General features: G+C 44.5%; 1 protein-coding gene across 1 annotated transcript in view; it reads left to right on the forward strand.

Annotated features, from left to right (window-relative positions):
* The first annotated feature begins 308 nt into the window (after positions 1-308).
* Positions 309-26,140, forward strand: part of ets1 (v-ets avian erythroblastosis virus E26 oncogene homolog 1) — an 81,838-nt gene continuing 56,006 nt past the window's right edge. Inside the window, exons 1-3 of the mRNA XM_084326425.1 lie at positions 309-373; positions 2,506-2,614; positions 12,348-12,495. Of these exons, the coding sequence (XP_084182551.1) occupies positions 2,543-2,614; positions 12,348-12,495 (220 nt within the window). The 5' untranslated portion in view covers positions 309-373; positions 2,506-2,542. The remainder of the gene's footprint in view (positions 374-2,505; positions 2,615-12,347; positions 12,496-26,140) is intronic.

Consider the following 26,140-nt stretch of genomic DNA (forward strand, 5'->3'; position numbering starts at 1 on the left):
GAGGTGTATTTTTATATGCTCCAGACTGACATTGATATGCTGTGTATAGGCTAATGACAAATGTGTCTAAGTTACCAAGACAATTCTTAATTCATAAAGTACCTAATACCCGTCCCACCTGTATGGATGGAGCATTACTGTGTGTGTACCCTAGTATAACAACACGCTTGGCGAAGAAGATATAGGGAAAATCCTCATACGATTTTGAGTGGATCACCGTATTACTGAGGGAGGGACTAGATGTGTGCATCATAATATCCCTGCGAGCCAGGTGCAGCATCAGTGCAGTCCACCGCACAACTGTCACACTCAACCACCACCATCCACCACCGAGCGCCTCTCATTTGCAGGAAAACTTCTCTGACTAGAGTCGGTAAGTTGGAAGTTTATGAAGCCAATTTATATGCATCGCAAGTTCATAATAGTATGGTAGATAGAAGATAGTGTGTGCTGTCGCAAGTAGCATGATATACCTGGAACGCATTGCCTTGGATGTTGGCTTTGAAGTTTTGACTTACAGGTCGGCTTCCCGTCAGGAATTCTTTTAAAGCATGCTGCGCTTCTTTTTTTGTGTGTGAATGAGATGCGCTTTTTCTCGACCTGTTTTATTATTAGGCTACTTTCCACCCCAACGTTGTAGCCCCGTACAGTATTTGCAAACTTTTTTAAACTACGGCAGCCTATACTTTCCATTGTCATTGATCTAAAAAGTATAGCTTACTCTGTTTCAATTCAAGAAGTGTGCAGGTTATTATCAAATAACCATTGTGCCTATACTGTTTATCTCTCTCTTTCTGATTTACTTAAATATCCCCGCTCCCTCCCTCCGTGGCGGTTTTTGATGAAACGTGATGCTTTTGATTAGAATGAACCTTTTTTTCATTCATAATTTTCTGTTTGTGAATGGGTAGTTTATTTCCGGAATAAGAACATCTGACTCGTTATGCACTGAGCTGATCAGGAACATCTGCATCTGGGCTTGTGCAGATTGTGCGCGTCTTCCAGCAGCCAGCGGCTTCCGTACACTAGATATGCTAAATCAGTTTGCATATGAATATGATTAACTTAAAACCGATGTATACAACTTCTCACTTCCCACATTATTCCATTCTCCTAATACCTATAATTCCAAACCCAGTTTGGCTCCTAGTTTCTGTTGAGGGTTCTGCTGGTAAACGATGCCAAAGAGATAAGCAGTGTGAGTAGGAGGGAAGGAAGGAGAGGAGGAGAAGAGGATGCAGCAAGGAGGAGGGGATGAGAGGAGGAGGAGGAGGAGGAGGAGGGAGAGAGGTGGGGAGACGCAGGAGAGGAAGGGGAAATGAGAATGGTTAAGAAAAGCTTCTTGCCTCTGGTCAAGAGGTTTGATTTGATTGTTGCAGTGGTTTAAATATAAATGATTATTAAACAACCTTCCAGGTGTCTCCTTCAAAAGGAATATTGAATTACCTGCTGCAAATGTTTCTACTCTGCAAAACGGTCTTAAAACATTTTGAATGTAATGAAGAGTCTTGACTAGGATCCAGGCTTCTTTAGATTATTCACCCACCCATCCTTAACCCTTAACACCCCAAGGAGGCACGTTTTTATAGTTGGAAATCAGAGAGGTTCAGAAAGTCTCTCTCTCACACATGCTCACATGCTCTCTCGCTATCTCTCTCTCTCTCTCTCTCTCTCTCAAACATACACACAATTTATATCTCTCTTACTCACACACACACACACACACACACACACACACACACACACACACACACACACACACACACACACACCAGACAGACAGACAGACAGACAGACAGACAGACAGACAGACAGACAGACAGACAGACAGACAGACAGACAGACAGACAGACAGACAGACAGACAGACAGACAGACAGACAGACAGACAGACAGACAGACAGACAGACAGACAGACAGACAGACAGACAGACAGACAGACAGACAGACAGACAGACAGACAGACAGACAGACAGACAGACAGACAGACAGACAGACAGACAGACAGACAGACAGACAGACAGACAGACAGACAGACAGACAGACAGACAGACAGACAGACAGACAGACAGACAGACAGACAGACAGACAGACAGACAGACAGACAGACAGACAGACAGACAGACAGACAGACAGACAGACAGACAGACAGACAGACAGACAGACAGACAGACAGACAGACAGACAGACAGACAGACAGACAGACAGACAGACAGACAGACAGACAGACAGACAGACAGACAGACAGACAGACAGACAGACAGACAGACAGACAGACAGACAGACAGACAGACAGACAGACAGACAGACAGACAGACAGACAGACAGACAGACAGACAGACAGACAGACAGACAGACAGACAGACAGACAGACAGACAGACAGACAGACAGACAGACAGACAGACAGACACACTCCACACACAGATACACACTCCACACACAAAGCAAGTGTAAACAGTGTGTGACAGATGGGGGTTGGGGTTTGTGTGCTGATTCTTCTGACAGGCCGTGCTCCTCCAGTCCACACACACACAGACAGAGGATGATGAGTTACTACGTGGATCCAGTTTCCTGCTGCCAGGCCCTTCACCCCTGTGGCCGCCTGGACGCTACGGTAAGACCCCCGTCGTAAATCAACCTGTGTTTAACGCTGCTTCAGCTACCTACCACACAGGGCAGGCCAGGGGGTTGCAGAGGTGCGTGTGTGTGTGTGTGTGTGTGTGTGTGTGTGTGTGTGTGTGTGTGTGTGTGTGTGTGTGTGTGTGTGTGTGTGTGTGTGTGTGTGTGTGTGTGTGTGTGTGTGTGTGTGTGTGTGTGTGTGTGTGTGTGTGTGTGTGTGTGTGTGTGTGTGTGTGTGTGTGTGTGTGTGTGTGTGTGTGTGTGTGTGTGTGTGTGTGTACTTATTTAACTATGCTTGTGAGAATTGACAATTAAAACATTTTGGACGGTCCTCACACCGAAAAACACTGGTTAAGGGTTAAGGGTTAGAGTTGGGTTGCTTAGGGTTAGGGTTGGTTATACAGTCTGTATGGCTACGGTCAGGGTAAGGGACTAGGGAATTAATGTAAGTCAATACAATGTCCTCTCAAGTATAGTAAAGTGTGTGTGTGTGTAGGAGTGTATGTTAGCAGGCGATTCCCTCACTTCACTCACCAGAACCTGCTCCTTCTGAAAATTTTGCCTGTTCAGTTCATTAAAAGATGTCGCCACTAAGAGAATATGATTTAGTTCAAAATAGTCAAAAGAAACGGGAGCCGGGTTGTTTTGAACAAGAGGCATATATTCAATTTGGGAATAAAAGCTGTCAAATCAACTGTATCACGTCCTCAGAATTGAGCACGACCACCTCACGTTAAATATGGGTTTACCTTTAGCAGGCCTGGTAGGAAATATTGACGCCTCCAGGCCCCCCGACCGCTAAACCAAGTAAATTTTAAGTCCCAAGCGTTCCTTACGGAATAACTTCCAGCACCTTAACTCCCGCGGGCTGTGCGTCGCAGTGGCCTTGTTTGTAGGGACATCAGGCCTCTTTAACTCCGTCCAAATGAGAGAGCGCTTTACCGACACCGGCCCCGGAGGCTGCATGCGGGAGCGGGGGACATTGGGATTCCTGTCAGGTGAGAGCGTCTGAGGGGGCCGTGGGCCGACAAGCTCCGGCAGAAATGCTCCATTTGTATGCAGAGCGCCGGCCCATTAAGGGGAGAGGCTGGGGTCACATGCAAATGACAACCCCACCTGGCCCCGCCGGGAGAGGCGGAGGGAGACGCTTCCCTGCGTCCTAATTGGCTCAGGTGGCGGGGCTTGCCTTTTGGAAATTGAGATAACCGCGTACCGGGCCAGACTTGGTCAGAGGGTGAACCCGGGTCACCCTCGCCGTAGCTTCTATCCCTCTGAATTTACATGAATTAGCGGAGAGGGAAAGGGGCTCTGATGTGTTTTGGTCCTCTTTGGTTATGTCCCATGTCGGTCTGACAGCCACGTGAGGTAAGGTAAGGTAACAGGTAAGCCGCGTTTGTCTCTGTTGAATAAAGTGACTCATGTTAGGACAGTGATTCAGATCTTTTTGCTTTTCAAACTTAACCCCCCTCACACTTTATACATTATGCTTAAGTGTGTATTTCAAATCTTTCATTAATTTTCATTCGATTTTTATTTTATTTTTTATTTTTTTTATTATCTTTTCCCCCCCTCCTTTTTTCCGATTTTTCTCCCATCCCACTGTTAGTCGTTATGCCAATTCCCAACCCCCTTCCTGGTTGTTGCGCACTCCCCCCTACTGTTGGTCCGGGAGGCCGGAGACTGTCACATGCTTTCCTCCGACGCATGTGCAGCCAGCCGGCAGCCAGCCTGGCAGCGCAGATTCTCACTGGGAGAGTGTAACGTGTGGAAGGTCACACTACCTCCCTCCAGATCCTACCCTCGCTGTGCAGGCGCCCCGACCGAACTGTAGGGGTCGCTGTCCACAACGCCCAGGACCCACCCATCAGCTTTCCCACCCCTAACACTGCCAATTGTGTTAGTGTGAACGACCAGCCAAGCTGATAGCAACGCCGAGAGCTGGATTCGAACCCAGCGTCTCCAGTGTTGATGGCGAGCGCCTTGCCCACTACACCACCTAGCCGCCCCGATCTTTATTTAATCTCGAAGGATCATTGAGAGCAAGCTCTCATTTACAATGTCGAGAAATACAACACTTAATAAATACAAAATAAAAACATATAGAAACACAAAGTCAATCAATTAAAAAAAACTGCAGACTGTGGTGACGTGGTTTGCTATTAAAGATTTAAACTGACCAATAGATACTAATGAATTGAGTTTCAAAGTCCATTGCAAAACATTCCATGTTTTTGGGGCACAGAAGCTAAAAGCAGATTTTCCTAATTCAGTGCAACCTCTAGGGCCCTTAAGTGTAAGCCAATAACCAATCACAAAATCTCTCTTAGGTATTCATTTGAAATACTATAACGATAAATTAATTCTGGGACGCTTCCGGGGGTATCTTTCTTGGTAACAATCCATAAATGCCCAAAATATATCCTGGGTTGAGACCTATGAGTTCAATGTTATTCTACGGTTACCATGTATTGATCAAACAGGGTATCTGTTATCTACAGTATCTGTCTATAATAACCCATAAAACATCCATGCAGCTGCTGCCTCCTTCCGCTATCTCTCTTCTCTTCCCTGCAGACTGGACTGATAGGGGGATGGCAGCAGGCCAGGCACCCTCTAGAGACCCCCACAGATAGGCCTCCCCCAGCTCCGTGGTCATGGTAGCCAACCATAAAGCTGACGGGCTACTGATAAATGTGCAAGCACTTAAATAGAGGCTTCTTATCAGATTGGCAGTCAGTCTGTCTGTCAGTTAGTCAGTTAAGTCAGTCGGTCAATCAGCCTGCCTGTCTTTCAAAAGCATGTATAATGGTGTACTGTAGCACCTCTGGATGGAAGTAAGGGTTTAAAAAAAGGAATAAACCATGATTCATCTATATGGATGTGGAAATCCATCAGCGATGATGTGTAAAGTTGATAATTAATCAAAATAAATTTGTTTATATTCTTTAATTTTTAAACATAAAGCTGTGAACTGACTCCTTGGTATAACGTTTTAATTTAATATTGATGACTGAATATGTCACATTTGTATACCTATCACTTTTTGGAACCTATTTAAATTAACAGAATCAAAATTAGTTGCATCTGACAATGTTCAAAATGTCAAGATTGTATGTTGCGTTCATTTGTTGCCTAAGTAATTGGAACCATAGTTCAATGAATGAATTCAATGACTGGATTGAAGTGTTAAACTGCTATTCAACATAACTCTAATCATAGTAATCATAATTATAATCATAATAATCACAACTACCTACCTCATACTATATACCCATGATAACATTAGTGCTGTATATACCGCATATATACATTTATATATTTACTGCATATATATATATATATATATATATCTGTGTGAATATACCTGCATATAATCCTTATATAGCTACTTATACACCTGCATATAACCCATATAACTATATGATGTACATGCTATATATACCATATATATATGTATTTTTACCATATATATACATCTGTCTGTACATACCTGTAATCCTTTTTATATGTACAGTATGTAGATACTATATCTATATGTGTACATATCCCTTACCTACTCTTACTAGTTACACTGCTGGCCAGTATGACTTACTACCATCGTGTCTTTATACCTGTATCACTGTACAACTCTGTACATACATCTGATTAGCACTATTACTCAGTAGTACTAATTTATATATCTTATCCCAGCTTAATCACCTGTACGTTGTATATTACTATTGCACTTTACTGTTTCATTTGCACTTGCAATCTTCTTTTCGTTGTATTGTACTTGTGCTATATAATAGGGGTGGGAATCGCCAGAGACCTCACTATACGATACTATCGCGATACTTGCGTCACGATACGATAGTATCACGATACTAAATATATCGCGATACGATGAGTATTGCGGAATTTCTTTTCATTTTTTTTTTTTTTAATCACATTCAATTTATTACCCTTTTTCAACTGCAAAGTAAAACTTTGTCAACATGTTTTATCTAATAAAATAAAGTTCAGTCTGTTCATCTCACTTCAATAATTTTTATTGCAGAACATGGTATTTTCTCAAGCAGACAGATGTAATCTGTGTTGCATGTACCTGACAAACTGAACTGTTTGTATTACAGTCATATTCCAACTTAACTGAATGCACGTATGTGTGTGTGGACTACTGTACTATTACAGGTGCAACTTCCTTATACAAAATTATTTTAAATTTTTTTATGAATAATTAAATATCGATACTTGGCGTCCCTGTATCGATACAGTATCGCCACGCAAAGTATCGCGATACTACTACGTATCGATTTTCCCCACCCCTACTGTATAATGACAATACATTTTAATCTAATCTAACAGGGATTGAGTGAGTGACTGACAGACAGTGCCAGTATATGAAGTGCTTTACATTTAATGATAAAAAGTATGTGTTTGCAATGCAATAAGCACTTCAAATTTACATTAAAGTGACTATGTGTCTTTTTTATCATTTGAATTACGTAATTAAATCAAGTTCTGGAGTGTGTACAAAGCAAATTGAGACCACCGGTGCTTCAACACGACGATCAAATGGTGTGGTGAGACGCGGCACTAAGCGTGTTTAGTGTTGTGTCTCACCAGGCTTAGTGTTGTGTCTCACCAGACCATTTGAGGCTAGAGCAGTAAAGGTGAGTGCCGTGTTGAAGCGCCGGTAGTCTCAATTTGCTCTGTACACACTCGAGAACTTAATTAATTAATAGAAGACACAGTGACGCTTTAATCAGTGGATGACGTGTCTTATAATGTGGTGGCGCTGCTTGAAATGCCAAGGGAATCGCCAGCACCTGTTATAGCCTACAATTATGAAGTCATCCGTGATGTCTTGTTGTCACACACATCTGAGGACATATTGCATAAACATGTAAGGTTTTAACATAATGTTGAGCATGATAATATGACGAACTGCAGGAACAAGATTTATTTTTTCAGTTCCAGCTTTAGTTGAAAATAAATCTAAGAAGAAAACAAGAGCATGCAGTGTCATAGATATGAAGCGTTCTCACATAGGATTTACTGTGAGCCGCCACTAGGGGCAGTGAATTAATGAGTGAGTGAGTTAGTGACGTTGCCGCATGGCGATCATAAAGGTGCTTCGCATCTGAAAATAACTATTTGACAGACAATGTAATCGAATTGTAAAAAAAAGAAAAAAAAATTGAAATCAAGTTTGATTCTATTGATGGGCTACCCCGCCCCCTGCGTCGAGACTGCGATAGCGCTTCTATCTATCGCAAACGTCCCGTAATATCTATTGAGATTTATGTTTGTCTTCAGGGGAAATTCTCAACAGGCTAAAAATGACTGACTGGTTATCTGCTCATCTGCTGTATCCATTCCACATAGTTTCATATCTTCCCCTCCGTGCAGCAGGCGTATGTCAGCGTTTCTGTGTGATAAGCAACACAGCAAAGATACACTTAATGAGTCGAATTTAGCCACCAGGTTTATCTTAACAGGAAATAGAGCACAAAAATAGTTTTTCCCCATTACCCTAGTCCGAGTCCAAGTCATCAAGGTTGAGTCCGCTGGACTCCACTCCACTCTGGCAGTCAAAGAGCTGATGTACAAATAAGAAAAGGTCTACATAACATAAATGACATAAATGACACAGCGGTCACCATTTCAAAGGGAGTTTATTTACTTTGTGACACAATAGCCAAACAAATGCACTAGCCATCAATATCTTATGGCAAATGATTAGGGCCTATTACAAAAACAAAAACAAAAATTATTCATCAATTAACAAGTCTGAGTCCTCGTCTGCACCTTCCGAGTCCGAATGCAGTCAATGCTCGAGTCCAAGTCCAAGTCCAAGTCATCCGTGCTCAAGTCCAAGTCGAGTCACCAGTCCTGAAAATCAGTCCAGGACTTGAGTACTACAACACTGCTCAAATCAAATCAAATCAAATCAAATGTATTTATAGGGCCCGACAACACACGTTAATGTCCCCATGGGCCGTACAGGTCTTCTTTAAACAAGTCAAGAAGACAACATAACAATAAGTCAAGAACAGAACAAGAACACCATAAGGTCCAAACATTTTTAGATGAATGCAAATAAATGAAAGAATGCAAGCACTCCCAGACATACCCCACGCGAAGGTAAGGAAAAACTCACTAAAACCTAACAATAGGGAAAAAAGCTCCACAGGCAGTGTGGAGGAGAGAAACCTTAGAAGGGCCATTCAAGGTGGGATCTCCCTTCTTAGATGTTGGTGTTGCAGACGGACAGTTGGTAAGCACAATATTAGAGCCTTTGGAGTTTGACTTGTTATTGAATTGTAATTAGCTTCACCCCCAGATTCCTATTTCTGAAATTAGAAATGTAGAAAACAATAACTCATTCTAATACACCTGGGGAGTCACGTGATGACTTTACGACCCGCCTGGTTCCGGACAAATGTTTGCCTATGGTCCTTTTACCATAGGCGTTTCTCAAGGTAGCGGGTTTATATATTTATACAAGCTACTTAAGATATGTTCCCAGTACGGTATAGAATGTGACATCCACTATAACGCCAAGAAGTTACATAACAACAGTGGCAGACGGTATTGTCCTCACAAAGAAGGCGCGGGTTTTCCCAAACCAGAAACCTTGGGTGGACAGCACTATAAAAGCAGCCCTGAACTCACGCACCACGGCTTATAACCTGGGCAGAGAGTCAGGAAATATGGAAGAGTACAAAGCTTCAGTCTACACTCTGCGCAAGGCTGTTAAACTTGCTAAGAGGACATATGCTGAGAAACTGGAGACACAAATGGCACAAAACGACACAAGAGGCTTGTGGAGGGGACTGAAGACAATAACTGACTACAAAGTCAGCGCCCCCTCAATGGGGAGCGACGACGCCTCTCTCGCGGACAAACTCAACTCCTTCTACGCTCGGTTCGGTGTAGACAGTGTTGCCGCTAGCCCTCTGGCTAGTGACGTCACTGGCGCACCGGCTGTTGTGGAGGGGGGGGGGGCAACCGCGGGGGGGCGGGGGCGCTCTCTCGTTGTCGGAACACAGTGTGAGAAGAGCATTTATGCAGGTGAACACCAGGAAGGCTGCGGGCCCAGATGGTATAACAGGACGCATACTTAAGTCCTGTGCAAACCAGCTTGCCCCGGTGTTCACCGCCATATTTAATCAATCCCTGGCGGAGTCAGTAGCCCTGCCTGCTTCAAGATGTCTACCATCATCCCTGTACCGAAGAAACCCTCCCCAACATGCCCAAATGACTACAGACCGGTGGCACTCACCTCTGTGGTCATGAAATGTTTCGAGAGGCTGGTCAAGGACCACATTTGTGCCTCTCTCCCCAGTGATATGGACCCTATGCAATTTGCATACAGGACAAACAGGTCCACTGACGACGCGGTCTCCCAGGTACTGCACAGCACTCTCTCCCACCTTGACCGTCAGAAGGGGGGCTATGTGAGACTGTTGTTCATTGACTACAGCTCAGCGTTCAACACCATAGTCCCCACCAGACTGGTGGACAAGCTGATCGAGCTAGGTCTGAGCTCCGCCCTGAGCGCCTGGGTACTGGACTTTCTGAGTGAAAGACCCCAGGCGGTCAGGGTGGGGGGTCAGACCTCCAACACCATCACCCTGAGCATCGGGTCCCCCCAGGGCTGTGTTCTAAGCCCCCTGCTGTACTCACTCTACACACACGATTGTGTGGCCAAGTTCAGCTCCAACTCCATAGTGAAGTTCGCCGACGACACGGTGGTGGTGGGGCTGATCTCAGACAACGACGAGAAGGCCTACCGAGAGGAGGTGGAGGTACTGGAACGTTGGTGCCAGGACAACAGCCTGCTCCTGAACATTGGTAAAACCAAGGAGCTGATCGTGGATTATAGGAGAGGACAGCAGGAGACACACACACCACTGATGATTAACGGGGCTACCGTGGACAGGGTGAGCAGCTTCAAGTACCTGGGGGTCCACATCTCAGAGGATCTGACATGGTCAACACACATAGACACAGTAGTAAAGAAAGCGAAGCAGCGCCTCTACCACCTGAGACAGTTAAGGAAGTTCAGAGTATCGGGGAAGATACTCCAGTCCTTCTACTCAGGAGCTGTAGAGAGCATCTTGACCGGAAACATCACTGCCTGGTATGGGAACAGCACGGCACAGGACAAGAAGGCCCTACAGAGAGTGGTGCGCTCAGCCGAGCGTACCACGGGTATTGCGCTACCTCCCCTGCAGGCTCTATACAACAAGAGGTGCAAATCCAGAGCCTGCAGGATAATGAAAGACCCCCACCACCCCAATAACAGCCTGTTCCAGCTGCTGAGGTCAGGCAGACGCCTGCGAACCCCAGCTACTAGGACGGAGAGGCTTAGGCTAAGCTTCTTCCCCCAGGCCATCAGAGCCTTGAACAATGAACATTGAGAGACACAGAAACTGAACTATCCACACACAAGCACACACAAGCACATACACGACACGCACGCTGAGCACGCTCACACACTAGCAGCCACTTTAACACTCATGCCGCACACACGCACACTTATGGCCAGAGGAAAGGCCACTTTAAATTAGTATAACATCAGGAACAGTGTATTGCACTACTAAAGCTACCTAGCATGTCCTATATGCTCTGTAAATACTATGTACAGATACCGAGATGGCACACCATGTACCTGTTTATTGCACTGTTGTTGTTATTGGATTCTTTAATATGTTGTACCACTGTATTTTTATTGGATTCTATTATATGTTGTACCACTGTATTGCACATCGTCGCGGGCAAGACCAGCCGCATTTCATTGTATACCTGTATGCCGTAACAATTAAAACTCTTGACTCTTGACTTGACTTGAAGAAGAGTAACATTATGATTGTACATTGTAAAGAAGATCTTAAGGCAGTTTTTACAGATTTTTATCTGAGTAACAATGTTCTTGAAGACTGTAATGAGATGAAATACCTTGGCCATTGTATTGCAGATGATTTGTCTGATGATAAAGACATTCAGAGACAGCGTTATAAATGATACACACAGGCAAACATGCTGATATGCAAATTTCATATGTGCAATCTCAAAATGTCACTGTTCAGAGCGTATTGTACGCGGCTGTATACTGCTCACCTGTGGGTCAGCTACAGGAACAACAGCATGCAAAGACTTAATGTGGCTTATAATGATGCTCTACGACTGTTCTTGCGTGTCCCTAGATGGCACAGTGCCAGCCAGCTGTTTGTCACTGTGGGTATACCTACATTTAAGGCACTTGTAAGAAACCTTATGTACAGGTTTGTATGTCGGTTACTGTAGATGACTCATTGAACAGTGTTATTGTGGTCTTAATTAATCCTGTCAAAAGTAACACCAGGTTCAATTATATCTTGTGGCGACATTGGCGAAAGAGCCTCTATGTATTTTGACTGTATTTTTTATACCAATGATTGTTGTTTTTACAGTTTTATATGTTTTGTATTGTATTGTGCTATGTTTCTTTTTATGGACCTTTCTAAGTGTCTGGAATAAAGTTGAATTTAATTGAAATATACAGTTCCACAATTGGTCGGACATTTGACAGGAGCAGAGTTGAGCATAATTAAAGATCTGCGTTTTTACATGAAATATAAAGGAAGGAATCTCTTGTCTGTCTAAAAGCCAGAGCGATGACAGAGATTACGGGGTAACATTACTGTATGTAGGTTGTAATTCCACTAAATTGAAGGTATCGTTATTGTGTCCCTGTCCAGAGGCAGAACGGAGGGCTAGCTGTTGGACCCCAGACCCAGCTCCCAGGCGTGGTCCACCCCCAGCAGCAGTACTACCCCTCCCAGCCTCTCTACCCCCAGGACGTGCCTCTGCAGGAGGTGCCCAACGGACACGACCTCTGCCCCACAGGTAGGACACGGACAGAGGAACTCATTTAAAGACATGTGTAATTATACATCTACAGCAGCGTTTCTTAGGACAATATGGACATTTTGTGGTCGCTGTGTGGAGAATGAAGATTTCCTTCATTGCCCCTCTCCATTCACTTCAAGTCTCAAAAACATAGTCTAACTATAAAGGAAGGAATCTGTGTCTGTGTGTCCAACTTTCCTTCGCATATCTCGAGAACCATTCATCCGATCAACTTCATGCTCAGCGGGTGTCTTACTGGGGACCCAGGGGAGTGCAGTGTAAAATTTGTTGCCATTTGGCCAGAGGGTGGTGCTATAGTGTGTATCTGTCCTTCTCATATCTTGAGAACCGTTCATCCCATCGACGAGCTTGGGATGTATTGCCCCAGGGGAGTGCAGTGTCGAATTTGGTGCCAAATACCAACAAACTTTACGTTTACGTCAATCGGATGAGCGGTTCTTGAGAACACTGCAAGCAGCCATACTGTGGGTCTCCACAAGGCTGCAAGCAGCTTCCAGGGGCCATGCAATCGGCCCGCTCCGAACGGGCATGTGTTCCGAACGGTCCCACATTCCAAACTGCACTAGTCTAACTAAAATATAAAGAAGGTGGAAACTAAACATGAAACGATATCCCTAGTGGATAGTCCCTGTGGTGTCCTGGCCTGCCTCATAGTCCCTTCTCTGTCCAGGTCTGCCTCATCTTTTCACACTTCAGTGGATGTGACAAAAGGGCCAGTGTTTCTGTCAATATGCAAAACACTACTTGTTCATAACCTGCTGTACATTTGACTGCTGCCGTGGGCAAAAACCTCACGCTTTCTTTTCACGTTTTAACTAACGTGCGCTGGATTCATGACCCATTGACCGTATTCACACGTGGGCCAAGCAGTCGGCCCACTCTGAACCTCTATTGAACCTCTATAGTAGGCCCAACTCCAGGAAAGTTGAAGGTAGATAGTTGAGGTAATTAGGGATGGGTACCGAATCCGGTACTTTTAAGGGTACCGACCGAATCACGTTGGTACTACCGAGTACCGATTCACGTGAGATCCGCCGGTGCCACATTTCGGTACAGCAAATGGTCTGATGACGTCAAAGTTTCGTTTACCGCTAAACTAAACCTATAAAGTGTGCTGCACGTTCACGTCAACTATCATGCGGACAATACACCTAGGATTTGACTTGATTCAACAACAAAGCAGTCTGGGCAATGGCAAGCCGAAAATGGTTTGATTGAATTGAATTGATTGAACATTTTATGAACAGATTGCAGAATGGGTACAGTACAGTACAGCTCAATACATACAATTGTTAAGGGGATGCAGACCAGAGAAAGACTTTCGTCTTGTTTACATCAGGGTCCCCCATTTTCAATTCATCATAACATATATGACATACATGACATACAGATAGACAGTACTGCTACATCTATACATTTATGACATACCAGATTTGCAAATACAGTACTGTTTGTGTTACGAAAAGAGTCCAGAAAAGAGAGTATATACATTTGACATATAAACTGTACATTGGAGGAGGTTGGGGGGGGGGGGGGGGGTTGGGTAGGAGGGGTGGGTGGGTGGGGGACACTGTACAACTGAACAAGCAAAACTGTACATTGGAATATTGACAAGACCATACATGGTCATTTACTGTACATTGGGGGGGGTTGTGTTAGGACATTTACAGGGGCCAGTTTAGAATTGCAGTCTCCCGTAGGTGTTTTTTAGAGTGTTTTTGAAAGTGGGTAGTGATTCACATTCCTTTACAGCTTTGGGTAGGGCGTTCCACATTGATGTGGCATAATTGTGAAACGTGTTTAGTCCCTTGTTTGAGCCGAATCTGGGTTTAACATGATTTGTGGAGCTCCCTCTGGTGTTGTGATCGTGGTATTCACTGACCTTTGGGAAGTATTTTGACATGTACATGGGTACCTTGGTCGTGTAGTGTATCTTGTAGACCAGGCCCATTGCAAGTTGCTGTACTCTGTCGTCTACTCTAAGCCATCCTAGGTTGTCAAAGTGGGCAGGGGTGAGGTGGGTTCTAGGAGTAAGGTCAAGCAGTAGTCTGACCAGTTTGTTTTGAGATGTTTGTAATTTTGTTTTCAGCGCCTTTGAGGTGCTTTGGTACCATGAGGTGCATGCATAGTCGTAGTACCCTTGAATGAGTGCACCTGCCAGAGTCTTCAGGGTATTCGGTACAAGAATCGTGTTTGTTGGTTGACTTTTTTTATTACATTGGATGCCATTTTGTCACAGGAAAGATTTGCCTCTAGGATGGAACCCAGGTAGGTAATATCTTCTTTCCTTGTGACAATATTGTCACCCACTGTAACTGAGAAGCCGTCGGTCGCAAGTGTTGTTACACTTTACAAAGCTAGATGCAGACAACGCTCGCTGCAATATTATATATTATATATATATATTAACAAATTGTTCTAAATAAATAATGATAATAAATCATTTGAAGTTTGGATTTTTTCTTTTACAACTGATGTAGGTAGATTAATGTCACGGTGACCAAATACGTCCAAATTTTTATAGGATTCTATCACATTTTCATAACAATAGCGAATATAATTTACCCTGCGCCGTTTTCATTGAGGTTTCTTACAAATTAACGATGTTTTATTTGTCCTTTATATGCGGATAACATTAAAATCTTAAATTGTACCATTATTGTTCCCCTTTAGACAACAAACATAATGCTAATGATGCACTTTTGTTAAGATAATTAGGTGACCATTCTCGGTCACTATATTCAGGTCGCATTAATAGTTTAACGCTGCATGTTCAGATCACTTTTCCTAATCCGGTGCTGACTTGTGAACTAGGTGCTAAAGGTCTTGGGATTTGTAGTCATTTTGTAGTCATAACATTTTCACCTTTTAAACCAATGCTACTGACAACAGAAAGTGTTGTGTATAACGTTAAGTTGATAGGCTACCCGCACATAACACCGTCGCCCAAAACACATTCTAGAGATTCCCACTTTTTACTGGTACATACGTTCATATCTAATAGTCTTTAGATGACTAAATATAGATGAATACTCATGAAATGTGATATATATATTCTAAAATAAGTATAATTTAACTTCACCTACCTGTCGACATGAAATTCCCAAACGCTGACAGTAGAAAAAGCCTGGATGTCGCGCTAAATGGGGCGTGACCGAATTTGGTTTTGGGCGTTCCCAGACAAAGAGAGTGACGAGATTGGTCTACGTTCCGTTATATTTTTTGAAACTAAAGTACAGAAGAAAGGTACCGTTGGGTACCGGTATCGATTCACAGGTACTGGTATCGGTTCAAATGTGAACGGTACCCAACCCTAGAGGTAATGGAGGTCTTATTGGGGTGCCGATGGGGCCGCGCGCTTTGAGATGCAGAACACGTTGGTACGTTTTATGTCTCCGATTATCACAACATCATCCTCAAAACGGAACGATAGGATTCAGGTTAAAGGGAACGATAGGATTCAGGTTAAAATGCCCCTTTTACTTCAAAAGTTGACCCTTTTTGGAGATTTGGAGATTTATTTTTTCTTTCAATATTGTTGTGTAGTGCATATTCTATACTGTGCAATGAACACATATAGTAACAAGGTGGGCAAGGTTTAGCCACAATGTGTTGGAAAAACAGAAAATACGTGTACAGGCCTTTGACAGCCAAGGCCAGAAGTAGGGCTCGGTTCAATACAAACACAGCTCTTTGTGTGGACTAGTCCACTGTGACTCACACACACGGCTGTACTCACGTTCACAGTCTTTGGCGCTGACACACACAGCACTGAACAAAAGCACATAGGCCTCCCTATTTAGGTCTTTATTGTACTGGCTAGTTGGTGTGCGATGGCTAGTGCTTGCAGCTATAAACGATTAGCTTCAATTAGCGTGTTATGTTGAATTTACATAGCTAGCTATCTAGATTTGTATATTCCTGATTATAATGGAAGCCCTGGATGAAGCCAATGTGTTGGAAGTTGTAGATTAATCGTCTGGAGGCTATGACTTGGTGCGAGCTCAGCTCATTTATTGACAACTTCAGTATGCAGTAACAGACTGACTCATTCACGTTCAGTGTAACAATATAACTCCATAATCTAATATAATCTCCCCTTTTCAGCATGTTATCTCTCTAACATCATCACACATTCTGGTCTCTGTCTAAAACAATGAACTGTTTAAGCTTTCAAGTGTTATTATTACAGTTAAATCACCAACCAACATTTCAACATCCAAGTCTCTTGACTGGCTTACTCAGTCGTCCCGATCGGATCACCGTTTGACCAGACAACAGGGTTGCAGGTGTAGCTGTAGCCACACTCTGACTGGCAGGAACAGTCTCTAACAAGGTGTGTCTGTCAGAGTGGGAGTCTGTCCCTGCGCACTCACCAGGCGTTGCTGGGGTTGGCTGCATCGCAGGCACCGGTTGGAGGTGGCGCCGGTTCCGCCGCAGCTCTGTTCCTTGCTGTGTCTGGATGACGAAGGATCTCGGGGTGCTGCTCTCGCTGGAGATCACTGCTGGCAAGGACCACTTCTTGTCATGGTCCAGCTTGGAGAGTACAACGTCTCCTGGTCGCAGGGCGGGTAGGGTCCTGGCCCCATGACGGCGGTTGAAGTAAAAGGCCTGTTTAGCGTTTTCCTTCTGATCCTTCTCCCGCACAGCTGCCTTGCTGGGCCATTTTGGGGTGAGGTTTTTCTCAAGAGTGGGGAGGGTGGTTCTGAGTTTCCTCCCCATCAAGAGCTCCACTGGGCTGTAGCCTGTGGAGGAGCACGGAGTAGACCTGTAGCTCAGTAGAGCCATAGCTGGGTCATCTTGCTTGAGGATTTTCTTTGCCGTCTCCACGGCTCTCTCTGCGTGCCCGTTGCCTTGCGGGTGATGAGGGCTGGACGTGTAGTGTTTGAAGTCCAGTTGCCTAGCCAGCTCCTTGAACATCATACTTGCGAACTGGGGTCCATTGTCGCTCACCACTTCCTCAGGAATTCCTCAGGCCATCCCTTTTTTATGAGTCTGGCGACTGACAACAGTTCGGTGTCAGCTGCTGTGGCCGCTCTGATCTCGTCCATCTTGCTTGTGGACGCTGGGATCCCCTCCATTACACTAGCCACATAGCATGCCACCTCACGCTGTGTGTCCAAGTCTGCACCTGTGTTGGCCATTGGGCTGCGTGACAGAGTATCTGCGACGACCAGAGTCTTTCCAGGAGCATACTCTGCCACCGCGTTGAACCTCATGAGCCTCATGAGGAGTCGCTGGCATCGGAGAGGCACATTGTCCAGGCTGCGAGTGTTAATGAGAGGTACAAGGGGCTTGTGGTCAGTTATTAGCTTGAACTGGCCCAGTCCACTGAGGTACCGGTCGAACCTCTCGCACGCCCACACGCCCGCCAGACCTTCTTTTTCAATCTGGGCGTAGCGCGTTTCTGCTTCGGTGAGGCGTCTTGAGCAGTACGCCACAGGTTTGCACTGCTCACCATGAAGTTGAAGTAGCACGCCCCCTAACCTGTAACTGCTTGCGTCGGCAGACACGGCGGTGGGCTTGCTCACGTCGTAGAAGGCGAGTACTGGTGCTGTGGTCAACATCTCTTTGATCCTCTGAAAAGCTGTTTGCTGGGCATAATTCCATGTCCATGCATTCTTGTGCTTCAGGAGCTCATACAGCGGTTGTCCTACTGTTGAGAGGTCTGGGACGTACCTGCCGAGATAATTCACCATTCCCAGCACCCTCCTCAGCTCCTGCACATCTGTTGGCGGCGCCAGCTGCTGGATAGCCTCCACTTTTGCTGGGTCAGGCCGGATCCCGGACTGGTCGATGATGTGCCAGAGAAACCGTAGCTGACTTTGCTTGATGGAGCACTTTTCTCTATTCAGCTTCAGGCCAGCCGTCTCTATGCGCTGCATCACCTTCTCCAGGCGACTGTCATGCTCTTTTTCTGTGGCCCCGTAGACGAGAATGTCGTCCATGAAGATCTCGACGCCCTCTAACCCGTCCAGGGTCTCCATCATCTTCCTCTGGAAGATTTCAGGCACGCTTGTGATCCCGAATGGCAGTCGCTTGAAGTTGAACCTGCCAAACGGCGTGATGAAGGTGGTGAGTTTACAGCTGTCTGGGTGCAACGGGATTTGGAAGAATCCACTGGCGGCATCGAGTGACGTGAAGACTGTGGCCCCGCTTAGCTTTGCTGTGATCTCGTCGGTAGTGGGCAGGGTGTACTGTTCTCTTTTAACAGCCTCGTTCAGCCTCTTGAGATCCACACAGATGCAGGCTTTGCCTGTGCTCTTCAGGACCGGCACCATGGGTGCACACCAATCGGTAGGCTGTGTCACCCTCTCAATGATGCCGTTCCTCTCCATCCTTTGGAGCTCCTCCTTGACCTTCTGCAGCATGGGGAGAGGTACACGTCGCGCTGTGTATACCGCGTACGGCTGGGCGCCATCTTTCAGCAGTATTCTTACTGGTTCAGTTTGTAATGTCCCATGCTCCCCATATGCCTGCAAATGTTCATTTTTCCCCGCTGCTGCTCACTGTTTCCTCCACTCTTCTCACTAGATTCATTTTCACTGACATTGGCCTGCTGAGTAGGTTGTTTACTGTAGGCCCCCGAATGACATAAGCTGTGAGTGGGTGTGTCTTACCCTTGTAGGTCACAGTGCTCTGGATCTGTCCTATGCAATGCAGCTCGCCACCTGGGCTGTCCAGTGGTATTTCCGCAGGCTCCAGCGGTCTGTTTGGCATGAGTGAGTGGTAGGTCTCCTCGTGAATGATGCTCACATCTGCCCCAGTGTCGATTTAAAACTCGACCGGTGTGGAGCCCATCAACACCTTGACGGCCCACCTCTTTGGCGACCCACCTGCTTTACTCACTTCCCCCATGTAGTACCCATCTTCTGACCCGGAGTCCTGCTGTTCTTGCTGCACTTCTTTTTGTTCTCTGACCTACACACTTTGCTCCAGTGCCCTACTTTGTCGCAGCCAGTGGACTTTTTAGCTGGACAGTTCTCATCTCTACTGTGCCACGCTCTCCCACACTGTCTACATTGTCCTCTGTCGCCCCCTTGTGGCTTACCCTGGCGGCCATTGCCTTTGTAGCGCTTGTTGTGAGTGACCTTGTGTATCGCCCCGCCTCCGGCTGTCTCTCCTTGCATGCTGATCTGCACCGCAACCTCTTCAGACTGCCTGACCATCTCTATGGTCAGCGCGAGTGTCAGGTCCCTCGTCATCTGCAACTGCAAAAAAAAGTAATTTTTATGTGCTACTACTTCAATTTCAAACGAACGGAATATATTCTCCGACTCGCTTCCCATAGCATATATCAGACTGCTAACCTGCACGGCACCATCTTCCTTATCCAACTTGGTAGCCGTTCTGAATCTCACAAAACGTTGCTTCCATTCGGGCCATTCTCCTGGTTTGTCGAAAGGAAAACTCGCCGGCGGTTGAAATTTTGCCATTTCTGTACTTTACTTCTGACACCATGTAGATTAATCGTCTGGAGGCTATGACTTGGTGCGAGCTCAGCTCATTTATTCACAACTTCAGTATGCAGTAACAGACTGACTCATTCATGTTCAGTGTAACAATATAACTCCAGATCAATGCGCATGCCTTAGAACTACCCCTGTATATCTTATACTTCCGTATATGACAGAAGTAAACTGAAATAACTTGCTATCTAGGTTAGAAAGTGAGGTTTGTGTAATGTTAGCTTGTTAGCTTGGCTACTAATGTCTGTTTCTAGTCTTCAAAATGTCAGTCACTCGCTCTTTCACACACCAAATATGGCCTTTTTCCCCCTTGCTTGGTCGAACCCTGTCTCATAATAAGCATTTGAATGGATAGAAAATGCACACTGTAAACATGGGCTATATGCACTGTTGAATGCTTCCCACCTGAAACAAACAACGGTGACGGAACAAATATTTCATTCCACCTGGCTACTTTGCTGTGGCAATCTAGTGAGGTTAAATATTAATTTGGAAGGCAGCATGATGATATCAAAATCATCACAACAAAGAATTGCCATACTTAACACATTGACTGCCAGCTATTGGCCTCATCCTGTTCTAGCTAGGCCATGCTTTAAAAGATAGGAGTGCGTCACCTTGTTTGTAGAGCTATATCTATATTATATTATAGCTATGGATACAATACTATGGTCATTTGACAGTAACTATCTTCTGTCCAAGATGCAAAAAAAGAAAAAGAAATTTCATGAATACGTTTGCGCGTTATCCCGTGGTGAATATAAGTATCGTTTCTAAATGATCCGGGCTAATTCCTGGGAGGCTGAGTAATAGGGCGCAACGTGAATTCTACTAAAATCATTGGCGTTTCATCCCTGGACACGCTACTATTTCCAAATCAAATGTATATAATAGGTATTATGTTTCATCATGAATGCATGGGGGGGGGGGGTCGTTTCTGATGCTTTGATTGCCAGTAACGGCAATTCGTTGTGAACACTACACAAGCTGATCAGCTGGATCGGAATGAAAACATTGCAGGAGCAAGCTGGAATTGACGTCAGATGTTCCTTACCTTAGATCGGGTTTATTCCAAAAAGAATATTCCAATTGTTTGATCGCCATCTGGTCCATCTGATGTCCATCTGGTCCACGTCATAATCCAGCACAACACATGCATTGGGGGCATTTGACCGAGTGAACCTCTAGGCTTCCCTGTACAAAAAAACTGCGCCTGGAGCAGTTTAAACGTAACACACGGTCTGGAACAGGGTTTACTGCACTCTCGATACTGCCACCTGGGAGGATCTGGCTGGTACTGCACCCTCGGGGTCCCAGTATGCCTTTTAAACGGCAACATACAGGTCTGTGACATTGAATCGAATATTAAAAAAGGAAAATTTACCAAATAATGTATATATACGTGGTTGGCGTTCAACGGTTGTCGGCCAAACACGTATATAAATGTTGTTGGCGGGGAATGTGTTATGTGAATATATTTTTGTCCCACCCCTAACACACACACACACTCACTCACGCACGCACACACACACACACACACTCACTCACGCACGCACGCACGCACACACACACACACACACACACACACACACACACACACACACACACACACACACACACACACACACACACACACACAGCCAGGTTCCATGTGTTGTGGGGACATCCCATATACTTTAATTCCTTAACGCCTTAACCTTACCTTACCAATAACCACCTAACCCTAACACTAACCTTAATGTAATGCTAACCTTTTACATTACATTTTACATTTAATTTTGTCATTTAGCAGCAGCTGACGCTTGTATCCAAAGTTCTGTACGACAAGTCATCTATCAGCTGAGTAACAATGTTCATTAAAGTGTTGAGTGCTACAGTGTAGGTTAGTTTATTAGGACAAGTGCATGACAATAAGGTTAGTTAGGGTTAGATTATTTATTTATTATAACTTTATTTTCAGATAATGGTTGAAGAAGTGCGTCTTTAGTCGACGGTGAAAGATTGGACGGGTTTCGGCTGTGGGCAGTTCTTCCACCTTCGTTCTACCTTAAAGGAATAGTTCAGATTTCTTGACATCTGAGTGGTATGGAATTCTTGCCAGTAGTGTAATCAATGTGTAGCCATTAGCTTACCTACCAAACCCTGTGGTAGACGTGCTGGCCATGTTCCAAGCTAGCCAGGCAGCTTCAGACAGGCAGCAAATGGGGTCTGGAAACAAGGAAGGTTTTAATCCACACCACAACATGCAAACAAAGGTTTCAACCATCCACAACAGAATACTGCGGTTCTCATGTATTTCTGATGCATTCTTCTCTCAGACTGACTGGATGTCTTGGAACTATTTTGTATATTGAGGAAGCCAGTGTATTACTAATGCACTGTGGCTATCTATCTAGCTAGCTAGTTCCAAGACATTGTGTCGGTCTGAGAGAAGAAGCCACAAGTATCGGAAATACTTTTGGACTGCAGTTTTCAGTTGTGGATGGTTAAAAAAACGTCTCACTCGAAACACAACCAGAACTTCAACCCACAGGTTTCGGTATAATAAGCTAATGGCTAATCGATTACACTGCATTTATATAGCGATTTTATCCAAAGCTCTTTACACCTTACAACTCATGCCTCACATTCATCCATTTACACATTCCACACATTCACACATCAATGGCGTAGGCAACCATGCAAGGTGCCAACCTGCTCGTCGAGAGCAGTTAGGGGGTTAAGTGTCTTGCTCAAGGACACTTTGGCACGCTGCTGGGAGGAGCTGGAATCAAACCGGGAACCTTCCGATTACCAGACGACTGCTCTACCTCCTGAGCCACTGTCGCTCATCTGGTACTGTACAGTAGCTACCTAAGTAGACACCACTCTTGTCAAAAGATCGGAGCTATCCCTTTAACTCCAAACCCTAAAGTAACCCCTTTACCCAACACAAAAAGTGTTTCCATCACTTGTTGGGACATTTGGTCCTCACAATGGTAGGAAAACAAGGACACACGCACTAGTACACAAAGTCTCCTCTTGGCCTGGTGTTGTGGGTCTTCCCCTTAAGGGATGTTGGTGACGTTGACCCTGAGGGCGATGCCTTTACCAGATGTCTCTCTCTCTCTCTCTCTCTCTCTCTCTCTCTCTCTCTCTCTCCCTCTCTCTCTCTGGGGACAGCCACATGCCCTGAATATTTCTGCCTCCAACTTTCTTGCTTTTCTTCTCTCTATCTCTCTCTCTTTCTCTCCCTCTCTCTCTTTTTCTAAATGGCATTTATTTTAAACTGGAACATTCCTCCAGTGCGTTTGCGTGTGTTTGACTGTGGCCTCCCCTCGTCCTCCGGAGTGATTGATGCCGGTGGACTGGGACGCACGCCACGGGAGTAGGGTAGGGGTGCTGGGGGGGGCACCAGCTTTCTTCCGTCACCTCCCCGGGCTGGATGCAGGGAGCAAGGCAGAGGGCCAAAGGGCGGCCATCTTTTTCCCAAGCCTCTGGTTCGGTCTCTGGGGAGATGTTGGGGGTCTGACTGTGTTTGAGTGCGCGCGGTTACGCGTTTGTACGAGTGTGTGTGTGTGTGTGTGTGTGAGAGAGAGAGAGAGAGAGCCAGGATTTGATGGGATTTGCTGATGTTTGTTGCCATAGGCACGCTGCTTTAGAGCCTCTACTTCATGGGTCCCAGTGCTAAACAGTTGATATAAACATGGAAAAAAATGACCTGGAGTTGACCCCCCCACCCCCCTCCTCCCGAACACGGCAGATGAGATGGCGATCACTTGTCTCAGAGCATACACCTGTAGACATTGTTACAGTCATTCAGTTCCTCATGTCGGTGTCGGGCTGACTGCTGTCACTGAAGGCGGTAGGGGTGGGAATCGGCAGAGACCTCACAATACGATACTATCGCGATACTTGCGTCACGATACGATAGTATCGCGATACGCTGAGTATTGCGGGAAAAAAATCATTAATTTTTTTATCACATTTTATTTATTACCTTTTTTCAACTGCAAAGTAAAACTTTGTCAACATGTTTTATCTAATAAAATAAAGTTCAGTCTGTTCATCTCACTTCAATCATTTTTATTGCAGAACATGGTATTTTCTCAAGCAGACAGATGTAAACACTGTAATCTGTGTTGCATGTACCTGACAAACTGAACTGTTTGTATTACAGTCATATTCCAACTTAACTGAATGCATGTGTGTGTGTGTGTGTGTGGACTACTGTACTATTACAGGTATTGAAATGAACAATGCAACTTCCTTATACAATTATTATTATTATTTATTTTTTATGAATAATTAAATATCGATACAGTATCGCCACGCAAAGTATCGCGATACTACTACATATCGATTTTCCCCCACCCCTAGAAGGCGGTGTGTGAGGTCACAGAGCGATTGGTTCCTCTCTAACCTCAGAACCATCTCAGCCACCCGTGATATAGTCCGGCACACCCTTGAACCTCTGAGTTGACACATTTCTTCTTGGCCTATCTTGAGTAATTTCTTCGTGTAGATCGTATATTGTATATATATCATTATAAATTGAGGTACGTAAATAAGTCATGTTTGGTTCACCGGAAAATATGTTGCTTTCAACTCACATGACGCCATCTGTTTTAGCTTGGCTCCCCTCTGTGATTGATTCTGCACCTTAGAATAGTTTTTCTTTGAACAAACTCACATGTGCTCGCCTTACAATTTTTCCCACCAAGTCAGCACAAGTTTAATTATCAATACCATATTTCAGCTTGTGAATATTTTCCAAAGTATAATTGACCCCTTCTTAGAATTTATTTTTTTGAATTTGAACATTCAGAATAGTAATCTGGGTGCTCACACAGTTGGGCATTAAAGATCGGTTTGGGTCTTGGATAGTAATTGGTAGGGGTGGGGGGACAAATCGAATACAGCAATACGTCTAGTATAGACATAATGGTATCATTGGGCCTCTGCTAATTCCCACTCCTAGCAGTTAGTCGTTTAGTTGTTTTTCATGCTTTTTAAAAATGAATACCTGAGAAAAGTATAAGCACATCTCTGGTAAGCACTAGACTTAAAGAGGTCCTTCTGCATAGTTACATGTGGGAAACACAATTCGACAGGATTGTTGAGGACTACTAGTTGGCTAATAAGTTCTTTAGTCAAGGTCAGACATGTATAACTTTAAGTCACAGCAAGTGTAGTTGAGCACAAATTATTATGAGAAGCCTCTTTGAGTTTCAAGTTTCTTTATTAGTTGTCATAAAATAATACAGAATACTTTTCTATGAAATGCTTAACGTTTTTTTCTGTTATGAGCTCCTGGGAGTGTGCTAGATAAAAAATAGATAAAGTATAAAATAGAAAGTCAATATAACTATACGTAAGCAAAAAGTGTTCAGTCAATATACAATACAGAGTAAAAAAGAGTAACAGTGAGTTACAGTACAATACAGTATACAGTACAATGCAGAAATGGGATGAGGTACAACTTAGGTAAGGTGCAATGAGGTATGAATTGTAGTGCAAATCTCTTTACCAATTAATATAAAGTGAGTAAAGTGGGTGCTACGGTGAGTAAAGTGAGTGTGTGCGTGTGGATGTGTGTGCTGTGGGTGTAGTTGATGGTTTGTTACATAGTGTTATTGTCTTTGAGCATCCTGATGGCCTGGGGATAGAAGCTCCTTCTGAGTCTCTCTGTACTGGCCATGTGACTCCGGTATCGCTTGCCTGACCGCAGCAGTTCAAAGAGGCAGTTGTTTGGGTGACTAGAGTTTCAGTTTGTCTAGTCCACAAATTGTAATTCCGGCACAGAGGTACAGAAAGTAAAACCACACCTCACCCACTTTTACTGAGTTTTATTGTTGATTGAGTTTAATTGAGTTTATTTCTGATCCATGTACAGTCTATAGGGGGCAGGGGTTCACAGAGGAAGCATTTCTGTTGCCTATACTCAGTTATACCTATCTACTACCTTCACTGTCTACAACTAACTTACACTGTAATCATACAGTAACTACCTACCTGAACCTATTGTCCACCCATATAACACTGTATGATAGCCATGTACAATAATACTGTGTATATATATATATATATATATATTCCTGCTTATATACACACACACTTTATATACTATATCTATATCTGTGTATATAGGATACCTACTCTTATGAGTGTAC

The sequence above is a fragment of the Notolepis coatsorum genome (genome assembly GCF_963971535.1).
Source record: "Notolepis coatsorum genome assembly, chromosome: 1".
Lineage (NCBI taxonomy): Eukaryota > Metazoa > Chordata > Actinopteri > Aulopiformes > Paralepididae > Notolepis > Notolepis coatsorum.